The following is an 18,904-nucleotide window of genomic DNA, read 5'->3' as shown; positions in this document are numbered from 1 at the left end:
GTAATACAAGTAATAATCGAAATAAAAATAACAACGATAGTAATGATGATGAGAATAAAGATGATAGAAGAAAACGGAATGGGGAGACGCGGTGTTTATTTTAAATGGAGATCGTCTCAAAAATTTTGTAAAGTTGACGGTTTTAAACGTCAAATTAAAGTTACACCCAAGAACGAAGGTTCGAGCAACGAAGCTTCAAGAAATGTCTGCCGGGCACACAACAATGGGAGAGAGATTAAAGAGCGCTGTAGGACTTTGTTATAAATGTGGTTATTCCTATTTGGCTGTTGCTTAATAGGATTTTTTTCTGAGTAATAAAAAGTTTAGTTCTTTGCCATCTCAACCGTTTGGCTTTTTTAATAATCGCCCACCGTTTCAATTGAGTTCTTCTTGATCTGAGCTAGGCCAGTTGACCTTATAAACCGGTCACAACTGGAAAACACTGGCTACAATTTTCATCAAAACCGTGAACACAAGGTCATGAATCGTTCAAATCTGAAATGCCTATGAGGGTAACAATCCGAACCGAGGTGAGGGTATGGTGACTAATGGGAATAATGAAACATGAGAAATTGCTTTTTTATTGGCAAATCAACAGCAAAAGAGTGAGAAGATGGACTTTATGAAAGACTTGAGAAAAGTCGTGTTTCTTTTTCATTTAGATTTATTTACAATTATCATTATTATTACAAATCAAAGTATAATAAGGAAATAGCGGAAAAAAAATCGTAATGAAAAATAGGCAACTCAATAAAAAATGATCTCATGTCAATTTGAAAGAAAAAAACTAAGGCGATTACGTAACTCCTTTCCCTGGTGAAGTAATGGCGTGACGTTATACTCAATGAGTCCCAGTCTCCTTGTCTTAGCATTCAGTTAATCATCAGCACTGATATGGATTGATCGCAAAGAAAAGTGACGCATGCAGCCAGAAAACCACCCAATATAACCCACAGCGTTCGAATCGCTGTTAACACAGGTGGTGGAAAAGGGCAATGTTATTCAAAAAGAAAAAAAGGAAGAAAAAACGAAAGAAAGAAGGAAAAGGAAACAAAAACAACCCAAAATAATAAAAGAGGAGAAAAAAAGGTGAGGATGAGAAAATTGCAAAAAAAGATTCCAAACTCAAATTACAAAGTACCTAAAAAAAACCTAAGTTAAAATTGAAAATACGGATTACCTAAAAATGATAAAAGTACCTAGAGATATAACCTACCCACCTAAAATAAAAAAAAAATAAAAAAAAGCGGAAAAAAAACAGACAAAGAAAAGAGAAATACGAACAAAAAAAAACGTGTGCAGTGCCAAAGGTGAAGTATTCGGTTACGTGCAGTGATCTTGTAACTGCTTACGTCACTTTCATTACAAATGATTCTATATCAGCGCATCTGATTGGAAGAAAATAAAGCCATTGAATTGAAATACGTAAACTATGACTTTACCTTAGATCTATCTACCTTCACCTTAGAAATAAAACGTAATCGAAATAAAAGATAACAGGGTCGTAATGAAAGAAACCTTGACAGATCTGCTTTTTTTGTCCGTGACCCTGAACGTAAGATATTACATTCACAAAAGAGGTATTTATACTCATGAAATAGTTCTGTTCAATTAAAAAAAAGACGAGAAAAGATAGATAGTTACTTATAAAAAAAATGAAAATTTTTACAACAATAAAAACTATTTGAATTCATAGTAGTTATTCATAGTAGTTACATGAAAAATTGTTTGACAAACAAAGTAATCTCATGATTCAAGGATAATATCTGAATGATTCTCTAAGGGAAAGAACTTTAAATTTAAAAATAAAACTGCCCAGAATTTAAAGACTTAGAAAGGATTTTTAGCAAGAGATTATAATCTCTTGTTCTTAGCCACTTACAAACATGTTACTATATAAGTCTGACCAGAAATAAGGAAATAGTTGTGAATCGAAACTGCAAAAGGAAAGGAAAGCAAAAAGCAGAATTAGCCATCGTTATTGATAATGAAGTAGCTTAAATCAAAATAATCCAAATGATCCGTGGCAAACTTATTATAGAATGCGAAGTAAGATTACAAGAGAACCAAAGGCATTTCAACCTAATTAAAATGCAGGTTTCTTACTTTTAATGCCGTGTTATTCAGGCCATGTTGGTCAACTTGAGGATAAGATTCAGGACATTCTTTTCCTGATCTTTGTGTTCTTTGGTTTTCTTCCAACCTACCGCAGAAAACGTTATAAAACATCACTCACCATACGATAGCAGACAAATAAAAGATTGCATTAAAAAAACTCAGGCGTTGGTAACAAACCTCTTGTTTAACATCATACAAAAGAAAATTTAGCACTATCAAATTGAAGAAATAACATAGAAACTGATTCTTACTTTTGACTTCAAACAGGTATTTAAGGTCCTGACGTAAGAACTTCAAACACTCCTTCCGGTTTTCTTGTTTAGAACTAAGAACAACAGAGACGAAAGATAAGGTTTTAATATGATAAACTTTCAAATGGAAATACAATGCAAGGAATCAAAATGCTTAATGAAAAAAGAAGTGTTTATACATTCTTAATTTAAATCATTCGCTTTGGTTATTGAATGTGTATTACCATCTCATAACTGGGCATATTGACTTGTTCCCAACTATCGAGCAAGGTTTAAAACAGCTTTATAGGGATAAGATGTACTTACAGATTAAGAAGGTCTTGTTTCCTTTCGTCACGTTCAGAACGGAACTTATTTAACGCTAACCAGTCAAGTGATAAGCTTTCAAACTCGGCCTCACAATCTAAAAGGGGTAAATTAAAGAAGGCTGCATTTAATTTGCGTTTACTTAGTTATACATGCATAACCCTTTAATTGGCGCGACGGTATACCCGGATAATTGTTTCCAGCCTTTAACTCTTCCTAGGAGAGAAAATGTTTTCCTCTAGCGTTGCGTGAGGGAAATTAAGCACTTTGAATCCCGAGAGATTCCTGTCAACTAGCAGGATAGTTCGGCTGCTATTTGATGACAGTGAACAGTTGAAAAGGTTCGAAGCTAGGGATTCAGGATAGTGCCTCTCGAAAATTACTGTTCTGCACGTTTGTAAAAAATATGTTAGTTTTTATATATTGACTCATGCAAAGATGAAAAATAGAAAACTAACCTTCAGTGTCCATTGCTTCTTTCATCTGTAATTCCAATTTAATCATCACCTTGTGCAATGAAAGCAACTCGTGTTCGACAACCTTCATCTCTGTCTCCACATAAATGGCCAACTCTGGGAACTGACTGCTTAGGATGGAAGCTATAGAAGATTTCAGAAAATACACGTGCTTAAATGAAGAAAAGAGAAGGCAAATATATACACATCCCGTTTAAGTTCATATTGAACCAATTAAATTTGTTTGGTTAAGAGCAATCAAAATACAAGCAACAGTCAATAATGAAGGTTTACTTGCGCGCAGATGGGAATGTTTCTAATGACTCTTTTCGCCGGTTCGGTGGATAAAGATGCACTGTTTTCCAATACTTTCCGCTCAATAGGATCTATTCTGTGGTATGCTTACAGAACAACTTACCACAGCTGTCTCCACCCTGGCACTGTTCTATAGCAATTACTTCCTCGGAAGGTTGTACTTGCTTGATAATTGATCTCTCGCCCACATTTGAACAATCTTTAGCAGTCGAAGCATCAAGGTTTGCTGATCCGATACTTGCAGGAACGTTATCCTTGTTTGTGGAAGGGAAATTGTCAGGAGAGACCTCCTTATCAGATGGGAATGACTGGGCCTTTGAGTCACCAGAACCTTCTCGGTCAACCTGTTCGTCTTTTTCATCGCTGGAAGCCGAGCCTTGTAATGCACTCTTTACATTTAACTCTTCTACTGCAGCTGTGTTCACCACAAACTGAATATCTTCTAATAAAGAACCAGACCACATGTCAGAAGTATTGGTCGACTCTGAGATTGACGAGCTATTTTCCTATCAGTATCATTGAATGGATTGTGTTCCATTTTGTACTTTTCACCATGAGAATATTAGCGTTTTGTTCTACGCCTTTGACCAAAAGCACTGGAGGGCTTGTTGCGCGTGTCATCACAATCACTGGATGAGATGTCTCCCATTTTGTATTCTTCATTTTTGAATTCTTTCCGTTTTCTTTTACGCCTTTGACGACGAGTACTGGAGGGCGTCTCGCTCATCTTATGAGTATCATTGAGTGGATTGTTTTCCATGGAGTATTCTCCAATTTTAGAGTTCTTCCGTCTTCTTTTATGCCTTTGGCGACGAGCACTCAAGGCCTTCTCGCTGTTCTGGGACGAGCCGTCATTACCGGTGGTACCGTCGGAATTTGCAAACGGGTTTAGATCCTTTGGATAGTGGCGCATCTCGTTTTCCTTCTTCTTAACACTTGTGATATCACTCTTTTTTCCAGGCTCATTCGGTGGAGGGGGGCGAGGTGGAGCCGCCTTACGAGTTCGTTGTTGACGCGGTGGAGGTATCGGACTGAAATAGGACGAGGTAGACCAGATTGGGATGGACTGGTATGAGAAACGGAAGGCCTCTCAGAGAGAGGCAGCGGTGGAGGTGGAGCTTTCCTTTTTACCTTTGTTGGTCCTGATCTTGTTTTATTGCGGCCTCGACACGAAACCGCCTGAGAGCTATTACCCTTAGTGTCAGCACCAGCTTTCGCTTCCTTCTTTTTCTCATGGTTACCAACGACGCCTGATAATGGAGCAAGTGGAGCAGTACTGGCCTTTGTGGTGGCCACCCTCGAACAGACAGCAGCACTGGTAACATCGCCATCGCCCTTTCAAGTATTCAAAATGTCCTCTTAGTACTCTAAAAGAGCAAGAAATAACACTTTTACGCAGTTTTTATGAGTTTGCTTTGTATATAAGCCTTCCTTGAAAGGTGATGAAATTTTGTTGTTCATATTTCGTAAGTGGAGTTTCGAAAATTTGGGTTCTTGTTATCTTCACATCAGTCTATCAGAGGTTTGCAGTTTCATTTTTCTGAATCTCAATCGCCGTCATTTCCCTGCGATTTCCAAAAATCCTTTCATTGGCCTCTTAAAACTGAGATTTAGCGCGCTTCGATGAAACCGAAAAAGCGCAAGTTAAGTAGTTAATTGCTTGGGGTCATTCAGCTTTTTTCCCAGACTTAAAAACAAACCGTTCGTTTTTTTTTTCTTTTGCTGGCGTGTTTTCTTTTGTAACGGCTGCTTTATTCTTTAGCCGTACCAAAAGCGCAGATGGAAAAAAAAAGCTTCACCTAAATCTAACATGCCTATATTTATCGGTGATCTTTCCCGACGAGTTTTCGTCTCTTTTTTTTCTCCACTCACCATTTGTCTTTGGCACATTCCACAGTCGGAGAAGGAACCGATGCTTTGAAGTGTAATTCTTGATGGTTTTTACGTCGACCTCTTCCACGCATTTTCTTCAAAAAACTCATGATTGCTTCCTCGTGTTCAAAACGATCACATGCGTTTCAAAGGAATGAAAATCTTCTGTTTATCGATTGTGATGTCATGTAGCCATGACGATAGCATCTTAGTCCCATTCCCAGTGTACCGCGTCACTGTAAATAGTTCTTTCGATTTTTCACAGAAAAGAGAAGCTATGACTTGATTCAAAATAAATGATAAGGCGACATGCTACTGAATATCCAGCTTCCTCTGTAAAGAAAAAGCCGTGATTGTTTTATCCTGATGTGTACGCGCAGATTCCGTCAAGTTATGCGCGATGAGGATGCGTACAGCGAATACTAGCGAAAATCACCTCAAAACTTCGAGACGTCTCAAAACTAAATCTATTTTCTTTTAGCTTACTATTTGGCCACATGAAAGTAATTGAAAAGTTTTGTTGTCCGCTTGATTTTCCTCTAAAAACGAGCATTAATGGGTATATGGATATACAAATGCCTTTTTTTCTAGTTTTACCTTTTTTTAATTAGAAAAATCGTCCCTAAAATACCACTTCGCCTTGTTAATTTCACATTTTTCTTTGCGACAAGGTAACTGTAAAGTTATAATTGCCAAATAACCAAAGAGCAGGCTTTGGGTGTTCCTTTTTGGAATTGCAATTTTCCCCATCCGTTCCCCCCCGGTAAACTTTCATAAATTCATACGTGACGTACGTAAGCTGATCAATTAGCCAAACATATGAAGAGGCCTTCACACTAAGGTTAACGTGTACACTTGTTTAAATTTTCTTGAACTCTTGGTTATCAAAACTTTTTCGTTTGCTTTTGTTCAAGACTGTTAAAATACTTTTTGAAGGCTTTATTTACAGCCAAATGTATTTAATTTGATAAGGTCATTACATCTTTATTTACAGACTTTGGAGTCTAGCCTCTTCATCGATAAAGAACAGCGAGCGTTTAGGTATCGGGCTGCAATAGACTTCAAATATGACGTGCGTTTGATCAAGAACTATCATCCACTATCAGCGACTATTATACTACCTAAATAGTATTATTATTATTTACTATTGTAATAATAATTATAATTAGTATCATTGTTTTCTTTTTGTAATTTTTAATTATCATTATTAATATTATTATTACTATCGTGCTTTTTATTATCATCATTCTCATTGTTATTAACACTATTATCATTAGTATTATTATCATCGACACCATTAGCATCATGACTACACTTGTCTTCACTACCAACAGACTTAAGTGGAATGCAGCAAAATCTACCCGCGAATCCCTTAGATCCAAACTTGCCTCGATAAATTCAGCAGCTGAGGAAGAAGCCGTTACCGCTCTACGTACACCAAACGGGTGGATGTGGATCATTGTGTATAGACATCCTAATATCAAAAGACCTTGGTTGTGGGTTGATGGATCTCGCGTTAGTTATGCTCTCTGGAACGATAAAGATATTAACAATTCCGGCGAAAAGACTGATTGTGCACACGTCATGTCCACTGAGAGGCGAAGAAATAAAAAGAATACAATTGGCGAAATTCTGGCGCAAAGGATCATGGGTTATCTAGGCCAGGTTACCGAGGCCTTTGGACACTTTTTGTACATGTTAACAAGCAGATATCTTGATCAGCAGACTCTAAGCTTTAAAATGATACCAAGAACAGCTTGCCACCCATTGGGTGCAGCCAACTTGAAAGATTAAGGGTTTGGCTGTCAGACTAATAGTTCCAGTATATCTTTCTCATTAGGTCGTAGTACTACGTTCATGGTGGGCTTGGTGATGATTTTCATCGGTTTCGGCCATAGGAACTGGACTGATAATCTTCAAATAGGTACAAGACAAGCGGTTTGTCGCTAAGCGCTTCAGTGATGTACGGTGAAAGTTACCCGCTGATAACAGTTGTTGGACAGGACTCAATCAGATAAAGAACACACGATTTCGAGAAATGCAGGCGCAAATTAATTGGTCAACTATTTTAATCTATAGATAGAAAAATAATTTTTCATGAAAATCAGTGTCGCCTTCCGTGGGCTTAGCCCTTTAAAGACCACTATACACATGGAAGGAAATTACAATTAAATCATGAAATAATTAAGAGAGAAATATAACGGATTCGATCAAAACGTATATATATACGCGAAGTAATTCTCACCACTCATCTTCTATTTCAAATTCTAATTTAGAGTGGTGACGTGGAGGAAGCCCTATAAATCTTTTTTAAGGCCATATATTCCTGACCTTTCCTTGCTGGTACTCATCTTTACTCATAATTGGAGAAAGGGACCTTGAGAATTTAAATGTCGTTACCAACGTAAAAACGAAATTCGCGCCCTTTTTTCGCACTACCGGCCTCGGTTTGAATCTGGTCTGCAGCCCAACTTAGCGTCTGATCACTTCATCGTAAGAATCGCGTACGTTTTTTTATTTATTTATTTTTTCAGAGGGCACGGCAACAAATCCTGCAATCTGATTGGTTCTTTACCCGGTCAGCATTTTCCTATCTCTGCCCACGGGCAACGGTAACGCCTTCGTGAGTCGCCGAGGACATCCCCATACTACTTTCGTTCCCATTTGTCATAAATATATCTTTTTTTTCCGGCTGGGCAGTATTTTTAAGCAAAGACGTCGGTCACTACCTCAAGCCGATCAATAACTTATTAATCCCCTCTTTTCTCTCTCTCAAATCACTTTGGTTGACAGAAAAATTGGTTTCAGAATGAATTTGTTTAAGCATTAGTGTCATTACGTTGGTTTAAAAGTGGACTAAAGACCGTCTGCAATTCATTTTAATCGTTCACAAAAAGTACCTAGGAACTTCAAACGTGAGGTATTTGGTTACAGTTGAACTAGTCGATGGAACTTTCATTCATTCAATATCTGAATTTTCTCAAACAATTTGTTCGTAGTGAAAGGGCGAGCGGGAGGTCTTTCCAAGTCCCTTCAATTTGGACATTTGCATCGTAAATTGCACAACAGAAACTGAAGGAATTCCATGAGAAAAGGCTGCATTAAATCCCCTTGTGTCTCGTTGGAGTGTATCATTCGAATTTAGTTTTTGTGGAAGAAAGACCAGATTTACACACGCCATTGCAGCAAACAAATGAGCAAACACAACTTCAAAATAAAAAAATTGAATTTACTTACAATGAAATGAGGTAAATCTTCGTACATAATTATCGATGACAGTGAATAATACTTTCCGTCCGATCACTGACTGTTTTTGAAGAAAACATTGTCGTTACAGTCCTCCAAACTAGTTCCGTTGTTTTTCAATAGCAAACATATGCTTTTTTTTTTTTTCTTTTACGCGCTCTCTAATTGACAGGTGTCAGATCGTGACAGATACTTGTAAAAATAATGTTACAAAGTTTGTTCGGAAGCGTTTTAAATCACTTTTATCACTACGCAAATTAAAATGTTTCGGTAAAGCATTTCTCTTTAATTTGCATCACCCCTATTTTAACTACCATTTACTCGTTCAAAAATTGTTCAGTTTGTGGAAGATCTTGCCGTATTTACAGCCCTTAATCATTCGGGTTCTTTCGGAAGAACTTCGTTAAGTTTAAAAAAATATATATATATATGTTCTTTACCGGCTAAAGGTCGGTCCGTATGGTGTAAAACTCTGACCTCAGTCTTCAAAATGCTGCCCTCGGCCTACGGCCTCGGGCAGCATTTTCAAGACCTCGGTCACAGTTTTTCACCACACGGACCTCCAAGCAGGCAAATAATATATATGTATATTGTAAGACAAAAACCAATTTGATCACGAGGGTCAGTCAAGGAGCCAATCATAGCTATTAGTGAAGCTAAGCAAACTTCCTAAAGCGCGAGGAAAAAGTGAGCAGCGACTAGTCTTAGTGTTGCATTTGGGGCAAGTTTTCTGGCCTAATCACAGAGGGTGGTAAGGAAAAACTGTCGCAATTAAGGATCACTTCAATTTCGACACTTAAACGAAATGGCCTCATGAACACAACAATGATCATCACATACTTTACAAATTTTATTACTTCTTAACTTACAGGTTTTTCTTTTCATACTATGAAGCCACTGCATAATTATCTCAAAACCAACATTTATAAAAGAACATTAAAAAATAATATGATAAAAAGCCAACTAATAATTACAGGATTTTTTCATACCTTGAAGCCTCAGATCTCAGTAGTAATGTTGATACAAGAGTATTACAAATACAGGAAACCATCCAATAACGACAGGAATTTAGGAGCATAAACTTTAAACTGTTTTTTTTTTCGCTTGGAGCCACTGCATAATGATCTCAATACCAATGTCAGTAAAAGAGTCTTACATATAAAATGTTGAGCAACAAAGAAAATACTTCATGTGTGATTGGCAAAAAAGACTTCAACCGCACCAAGAAAGAATTTCAAGCTTAAATTATTAAGAAGGACTGACATGTCACAGGTCTGAATCAAGTTGAACCAATTACGTAATTATTTCTGTGAGGTTAAGATCTAAATATATATTGACGTCACACTGATTGTCTCTCAGTCTCTATTACTATGTGTTCCCTCACATCAGCACTGATATTGATTCACTGATAAATCAAAATGACATGTGCACATATAACCACTTAGGATGACTGTTAACACTCTCTATTGGAAGTAGATCTTTTAAAATACGATTTTAGAATGTGCTACTTTAACAGTGGCTTCATGAATAATGCAAGAAAAAAGTGTTTTTGAAATCGTATGTATCAAAAGATTGTACAGATGATAAACCTGTCACAAAACATATTATGAACTAGTTACAAAATATTGTTTACAATTAAGTCAGGAGGTTTGTGTTATCAAAACTATTTGAAGTACATCATTTCAAATTTGGAAAGGGATTTGGAATGTGCTGTTATTTCAACAGTGGCAGGAAGCAATTAATTCTTAAAATTGAAATCCCACTAAAATATTGCAACAAGAATGCATGATGACCTGTTTACAAAACATATTTTGGACTATTTACAAAGGATTATTTAAATAGAAGAGAAAATGTCTCATCAAAGAATTTTTCTTTCAGAATGTAGTCCACTCAATATCGTACATCATTTTCAGAAAAATCATACTTAAGATACTGTTATATTAATGAACTTATTACAGAACAATTTGTTTGAAAAAAGGGCAGCAAAAGGTTTTTGGGCAATTCTTGCCAAAATTTTTTAACAAGAATCCAAAAAACAAATAACCAATATTAAAAAAATAGTAGATGAATTTTCCTTCAGTCTGAAATGCAAAAAAGGAAAATAAACCAACATAAGAACATCTGCACCACTTCATATGACAGAATTATTGACAGTATGTTTTATTGTAGATTGTATAGTAAACAAAAACACTAAAAATTAAATTAGCTGTATATGCCTTGAATTTCAACTAATTAAGATACAATATTGACTGTCATCATAGGAACTATTAGACTCAATTAATAACTTGTATTTCAACTTAGTAAAGATTATTGTTTCTCACCATTATTTAAAGAATGGTGAATTGCATCAATGAGCTCAGCCACTCGTTTTTCTTGAGCTATGTTTTGATCTGTTTTCCACCACCCTAAAATCAAAATACAAAATCTTGTGTCCTTCATCTACAAATTAGCTTACGCCTTTGACCCTAAAGAGTGAATAGCATGTAATGTCTCCTCAAAATATAACAAGGATAAAGGAAATAATCACTATCTAAAGAAAATCAAGGTTGTTAAACAAATTCACCTGTCAGCACCTTAGGAAATGTAAAGAGAACAGTTTGCAGTATATATCTACACACAGAATGATGTTGGGCTGTAAAGGTTTAAGAATCAGAGCTCACTAAACCAGTCTAAAATAACACTAAACTGAGAAAAAACGAGGAGAAACAACTAAATAGTTACCTTTCACTTCTGAGAGGCGTCTCAAATCTGAACATAGTAAGTTAAGACAATTTCCGATGTTATTTCCTTTGTCACTATATTGGTGAAAGGAAAACAGAAAATCAAGCAAATCTACCTCAAGCTAAATACAACCTTTAGTTTAACAGAACCACAAAAGTCTCTGAGAAAACCTAAAGACAAAATTAAGACAAATATTGGAACTGCTTGATGATTAAATCAAACATTTTTCCCTCCACTGCCATCAGTGATGAAAAGGTATTCAGAGGAGCTAATTAAGCAATATATGATTGGTAGATTAATTGTCCACATCAAAGACAGTCGTTAAACATATAAGTACCTGTGCAGAGTTTTTGGATCATGGATTACAATGTAACACCACATTTTAGGTCATAATGGACATGTTTATTTCATTTCTAAAATAAGTCTTTATTACTTACAGGGCAAGAAGGTCTTCATTTCTTTTCATTACTTTTGAATGGAAGCTATTTTTCCTTCCATTGCCCACGTTTTTTATTATTAACAATGATGAAAAGGCATTCAGTGGAACCAATTAAGCAATATATGATAGGTAGATCAATTATCCCATACCAAAGATAGTAGGTAAACATATATAAGTACCTGTGCAGAGTTTTTGTATCATGGATTACATTGTAACAACACATTTTAGGTTATAAGGGACATGTTTATCTCATTTCAAAAATATGTCTTTATTACTTACAGGGCAAGAAGATCTTCTTTTCTTTTCATTGCTTTGGAATGGAATCTATCCAATATAAGCCAGCTTTGATTTAAGCTCTCAAACTTTTCTTTGCGGTCTACAAACAAAAAGTAGACATATGGATTGTAGAAGCTGAGTAAGTTAAACATGGCTGATAACACCTGAAATAAGTGTAACAACTTTCAGTGTCTCTAGTTAAGGGATTACCTGTTTTTTTAACTCCCAAGATTTCATTAGTAATTTTCCTTACTGTCTGCCAAATGATTCTCATTATAGTAGTTTGAAGAATCTGGTATCAGATCAATTATTCATCCCATAATTGATATTTTCCTATATTCTCATCACTTGTCTACAGGATATTGTACAGATAGAGTAAGGAGAAATTCTGTCTTGGGACACTCCTGTTAGTGACCAGGACATAATTCCTCCTTACAATATCAAAACAATATAGGCAGGAGATTATCAGCTGATCCAATACCAAATTCTCTGATCTTGCTTCTACATTGACTGATTTTATCAAATGCCAACTATATGACCTCCAGCATGGCTTCTTGAAAGGTAAATCTTGTGTAAGTCAACTCCTCTTGGTGCACAATGAAATTGGTAAACATCCGGATGCTGGTCAAGAGACTGATCTGATTCTGTAAGACTTTGCAAAGGCATTTGACTCTGTCTGCCTCACCAAACTGATCCAGAAACTAAGTTGGTTTGGTGACTACATGGTCCTCTTCTCACTTGGTTTGAAAACTACCTCAGTCAGCCATTAAAGGCAACGAGTGGCCATCAATGGATATTTCTCAAATTGGAACCTGTTAAAGTCTGGTGTCCCTCAAGGATCCATACTGGGACCCATCTTGATCTTTCTGTATATTAATGACTTCCCAAATGCTAGAAGTCACTGCACATTGGCAATGTTTGCAGATGACTCCAAATTATCAAAGTAATCCAAAACGTCAACCGCAGTGATTTTACTGCCATCCAAGGAGACCTTGATGGTCTAACCAACTAGTCTCTTACAAATGAAATTTATTTCCAGCCACCAAAATGCTTAAATCTAAGGATATCAAGAAAACAGATAAGCCCAGAAATATCATACTCTATATTGGGAACTGAACTTAATGTTGTCTGATCTGCTATGGATCTAGGAGTTATTGTAAGTGATGACCTGAAATGGACAGACCACATATCTTCAGTTCTTGCAAAAGCCAATTGCATGATGGATTTTATCAAACATAACTGTATAAAAGACCTCAAAAGAGACCTTTTGAAGACCCTACATCTATCACTGGTAAGATCACATCTCTTCTACACATTTCAATTGTGAGCTCCTCAATCTCCCACGCTAATGTTCAAGATCAGAAACATCCTGCGCAGAGCCACACGATTCATATGCAAAGATCCTGGCCTCTATTACAAGGAACATCTATTACAACTGAACTTACTTCCCCTGAACTAATGGCTGGAATATCTAGACATTGTCTATTTTTTTAAAGGCACATTAGGTTTAATTGATCTGAAAAGAAATGACCTCTATGAGTTTTGTAGTGAGTGCTCACACCATAGCGCCTCTGGTCTTTTTCTCAAAAATATGAAAGCTAAAACCTCACTCTATGGAGATTCCTTTTTTGTAAGAATCTGTAACATATGGAACACCTTACCAGGTAATATAAGTGCTAAAAAGGAACTACCTTCTTTGGTCAAAAAACTAAAATATTTCTTTTATCTAAGACTTAGCAAAGTTTTCAATCAAGACAACATCTATTTTTTAAAATTAGTTTGTGTAGAATGTTTCTGTTTCAATACTCCTAATGCTTATACATGTTAGTCAACCATCTTTTTCTTTTCTTTCGTTAATGATAATGTATTTTGATTTCTTGGCATGGGGGGTTGTAAGTGGGTTGGGTTTCAATTTTGTCTATTTGCAGGGGATAGGGAAAAGATGAGTAGCACAGTCACGCCGCCATTTTGGACTCAAGTGCCTTTGCTAACGAATATCTTCGGGAAGGTTTAACCTCTAAATCTCACACTTTCCACAATATAAGCTTAGTTATCCTACTTCATATTGGTGTAAAGAAAACAAGGTTTGCGACAAAGTGAAAATTGTAAAAAATAAATATTTCCTGAAAATGCGTGAATTTCTGGGTGTAACGCGTAACATGAAATGTATCAGACGGAAGAAAAAAAATGAAATATCTCAATATAGAACGCACATGGGGCCACTATTTTTTGGCCGTTAGTAGTTTATGACAAAAGCAACAGGCAGTATGATTTGCAACAGGAATGGTTTATTCAAACGCAAGTTATAAACGTCTGTTTTTATCACTGAACAATGTAACGCTCGCAACTATTAAAACAACCATAGTGTGCAAAACTAGCAATAATGATAATTTCGACTGTGTAAGCAACAAACTAATAACAAAAATGTAATGGGCATACATCATAATATTTATAAACCAACGCTGAAGTTGAATCGTCAAGTAGAATGTTTTCCAGATCAAAATAAAACGCGCAGAAACACATTTCGTAACGGCCATATTGAGCTTAATTCCATCACATATCCACCAGTAGATCCGGTGTCAGACGCGATTCTTGTTAAGTTGAGTAAACAAGCTCACCTCTCCTGGAATGGGCTTGTATTAAGCTAAATTTACAGAACGTTTCAACCCATTTCGTTAGATCTAACGCTAGAAATTTACGTTTGGTCGACGCAGAAACAATTTCCGCCATTGTTTCCGTGTTCATGAACCGTAACGAAGGAAAGTGACGAAGGAATATGGCGAAAAACACCACCAAAACTTTCACGAAATCCGCTCCTTCGCAGCTTCTCTTTGAAAGCACATGGTTTGTTTACACAGACAATAACATGGGAGTCCATACAGAGTTTACAGGGGCAGATTATTGCATAACAGTGAAATGTTTTACGCGATTTTCAACACTGAGGGAATTCAACCGCAGCAGATGGAAACAAAAGAGTCCAATCTAAATTCAGGTATTTCGCGAAAGAAGGCGGCGCAAGAAAGAAAAGCAGCGGCAAAAAGAGAAAGGGACAAGGCCTATTATCAACAAAACAAGGCAAAAAAGATTGCTCAAGTTAAAGAACGGCGAAAGAAATTGCAAGCCGAGAAATCAATTCGGCCGCACACACGAAGCATTGCCGAAAAAAACAAACGCCAACAAAAAGCAACGGAGCACAGAAAAGCTTCCCGTATCGCAGCACAAGAAAAAAGAGAAAAGACAAGGCAGCAAACAAGAGAAAGAGTTAGAAAATACCGTGAAAAGAAGCGAACAGAAGCACAAGAATTTAATAATAGCGTGGATTCTCCAGGTTTCGCAAACCGGACGTCGAAAAAACGTGCTATAGATAAAGTCAAGAAGACACTCCCTTCCACACCCCGAAAGAAGGCGGAAATTGTCCAAAGCATTGTCAAAAGCCGTTAGTAGTTTATGACAAAAGCAACAGGCAGTATGATTTGCTCATGTTACTGCATCAGTTGCATTGTGAATGATGAGGAGAATTGCACTAACAAGGCATGGCTTGATGAATGGAAGCTGGTGGAGCTAACCAGAGAGGGTGATGTGGCAACCACTCGACAGGCAACTGAAGCACCAATTTTAGACCATGATACTGCTTCCTACATAGCTGACCTGGCCAGCAAGGGAAGTACAGTTGCGATAGCCGCTGAAGATGATCCTGTCTACGACTTCTATCTCCTTCAGGTCACTTCTGATGGAGTTGAAGAACTTGACAGTAATGTCACAGATGACTATCAGTGTCATTATTACAGAGGAGACAGAGTTCTTAAGGGGCACTTTTACATAAGGGAGCACATTCATGACATGACCTTCACAATTGACGAAAAACGGAAAGCGTTTGTACATGCTGCTACTGTCCGTCACATTTGCGGTGACCTACCAGTCAGAAAGAGAGGACGAAAGTCTATTTACAAACTCCCTTTAAAAGAATATGAGGAAATCATTGCTTCAATGTGAACTAACGATTACAAAACCTCTTTTTTTCCATTTTTACATTGATTTTCTTAAGATTTTATGAAAAACCAAAAATGTGCCACGCCCACAAGGGATTGTGGGTAATACCAAAATTAGTGTTATTAATGCAAAATAATAAAAATATTTACAGATATTGATTACAATGTACATTTTGATCAAAATTAAAGTCTAAAAATGGTTTAAAAAGTGAAAAAATAAAAAAATAGTTATTTTTGAACTATGTTACAGCAAATGGCTATGTGACTGTGCTACTCATCAAAAGTAATTTAAATTTACCTGCCTTATAGGCAAATTGGTAAATAATAATAAATAATAATTATCTGACATCATAAGAATTGTACTCAGTGCAGACAGTAAGGAGAATTACTAATAAGATCCTGGAGCAAAAGAATTATAGCTCATAAGTTGGGGAAAGAACTCTACATTATTTTTTAAAGAAGGAATGCAAGCTCTGAACTTGACTCAACATGTGAATGCAACATATTAATTGTGTTATTTAAAATTCTAAGGCACTTCACTTTATCAAACAAACAAGGACTGGCTCAGTTCTAAATAGATCACCAACCTGATGACATGGCTTTCTGCATTTGAAGTTTAACTTTTGAACAGACTTCTTTGGAAGAAAATAATTCATCTTCAACAAACTTTAGTTCCTCTTCAACATAACTGGCCAACTCTAAGTGAAGCCGGCTTCCACTTGAGACTGAACAAAAAAGTTAATATCAACAATTAACAAAAATAGTTGTATCTTAGAATAAAACAATGTAATGTTATGATTTTTATTCAGTGCTTATGAGTCAGGAATTCAAGGAGTCTTACAATTAAACTGTTTGTTGAAAACAAACCAGATCCAACAGGAAAAAAAAAAAAATTGTGCCCCTGTTCCTTTAGCATGGGAGGCAAAAACAAAACATAACTTACATGAATTTTCATCTCTCAACACAGACAAGGAGTCCAGTGCTTCTTCATCATCTACACCAGGATGTAATACCTCAGGCTGTCCATCAATTTGAAATCTGACAGTTTTACAAAGCTTCCTTTTACTCAGCACCCCTTTTTTCTCTTCACTGTCTGATGGCAGCCCCTGGCTAACAGAAGGGTGTGTTTCGGGTGGAACAGAGTTATGAGGAGCATGATGAGGTGATGCTTGCCTTCTAAACTTTCCTGACCTCACTTTGGTATTGCTGCCAGATGAGGGATCCATCTGAGGTCTGTTACTTGGAAAGATGCCACCTTGTTGTTCATTACTTTTTTTATCTTCCTCAGCAGCAATGTTTGTACCTTTTGGGCAGCCAACTTCATTGTTTTTATCTTTCTTTTTATCTTCCCCAGGAGCAATGTCTGTACCACTTGAGCAGCCAAATTCATTGTTTTTATCATTCTTTTTATCTTCTCCAGGAGCAATGTCTGTACCACTTGAGCTGCCAAATTCATTGTTTTCAGCTCTCTTTTTGTCTTCCCCAGGAGCAATGTCTGTACCACTTGAGCAGCCAAATTCATTGTTTTTATCATTCTTTTTATCTTCCCCAGGAGCAATGTCTGTACCACTTGAGCAGCCAAATTCAGTGTTTTTATCTTTCTTTTTGTCTTCCTCAGCAGTAATGTCCGTACCACTTGAGCAGCCACGTTTCCTGCTCCTTCTTTTTTTCAAAGATTTATACTTTGCTGTCTTTCCCTCAGCTTTTCTTCTTGCTTGTTCCTCCCTGACCTCCAGCATTATCTCTTCCCATATCTCTTCATCTGTGGGACTGTAAAGGTAATACAAATATCAAGCATATTCAACACCAAAAGGGTTGATGGAATTTCACAATACAATTACCTTTGGACAAAACAAAGAATAATTGCATGAATTTAAACCATTGACAAAATAAACTTCAGATTGTAGTCAACCCTTTTGTTCATGCAGCAAAAATGACAATATCTCATTTTAAAAATTTATTGATCAAGTTCATTGATCTAAGATATAACATTATGAAATATAGTAATTGACTTTTAAATTCCACTCATAAGCTGGATGATCATTACAGTAACTAGCTATGAAAATTAATAAAGAATACTCACTGAATGACTTGGTCATCTTCCTGCATAACCCATGATAATTCAAATTCAATTTTACCAGAGACAACTTTCTTGATTGCTGGCTTAAGGGTGACTGTAACATCCAATTTTCCAGGCCTCTCTGTAATGTAATTGCTGATATCAATACAGCCAGTGGCCAGAAGCTGGTGGCGACCACTGTGGGACACCTAATGATTTCAAAGAAGCAAGAGAAAGATGAACAGTTTTCAGATTCACTCCAAACTGTGTGGAGTGAATATAATATCAAAGGCAAAGAGCAACTGCATGCCATTAGAATAGAAAAGGGAAAAGCTTACATTACAGATGAAAATATTCCACTGCTTTTCTTGATATTCTGTCATTTCCCCCTCTTGGTTCTACAAATACAAATAAATATTGTTTTCAAATAAAGAAACAAACTTGATAACAACAATATCAGGGACCTTGAGCAAACCATAAGAGTAGCAGAAAAAAGATGTGGTAAAATGAATGATCAGAATGAATAAGCAGAGCAATAGCTAAGAAATTAGAACTTTGTTAATTTTGAAGCTGTCCTTGGCTAAAACTCAACATGAAATAATCAAATTTGGCGTGGTCTATGTATGATAACATTGACAGAAAATTATTTCAGTGTCAACATGGAACTCATTATGCTGCTCACATACATTAAACAAAGGCTGAGTCATGTAGCACCATTAGAGAAAGCAAACACATTCATGCAGGCATTCAGGAAATTTCAACTTAAAAAGTTTAAATTCATTCTTTTAATCAATGTCTTCCTTGACGTCACTGTCCTGAATGCTTAAGGTCCTTTTTTATTTTTCCTATCATGGCAG

General features: G+C 36.4%; 1 protein-coding gene across 1 annotated transcript; it reads left to right on the top strand.

Moving 5' to 3' along the window:
* Nucleotides 1–14,589: 14,589 nt before the first annotated feature.
* Nucleotides 14,590–16,147, top strand: LOC136284060 (uncharacterized). Its single transcript, XM_066173845.1, is given in 1 exon segment — nt 14,590–16,147. A coding segment is annotated over 1 exon segment (1,077 nt). The 5' UTR covers nt 14,590–14,915; the 3' UTR covers nt 15,993–16,147.
* The last annotated feature ends 2,757 nt before the right edge of the window (nt 16,148–18,904 follow it).

The sequence above is a fragment of the Pocillopora verrucosa genome, chromosome 10 (assembly GCF_036669915.1).
Source record: "Pocillopora verrucosa isolate sample1 chromosome 10, ASM3666991v2, whole genome shotgun sequence".
Classification (NCBI taxonomy): Eukaryota; Metazoa; Cnidaria; class Anthozoa; order Scleractinia; family Pocilloporidae; genus Pocillopora; species Pocillopora verrucosa.
The sequence above is the reverse complement of the archived record's forward strand: the minus strand, read 5'-3'. Positions and strand labels throughout refer to the sequence as shown.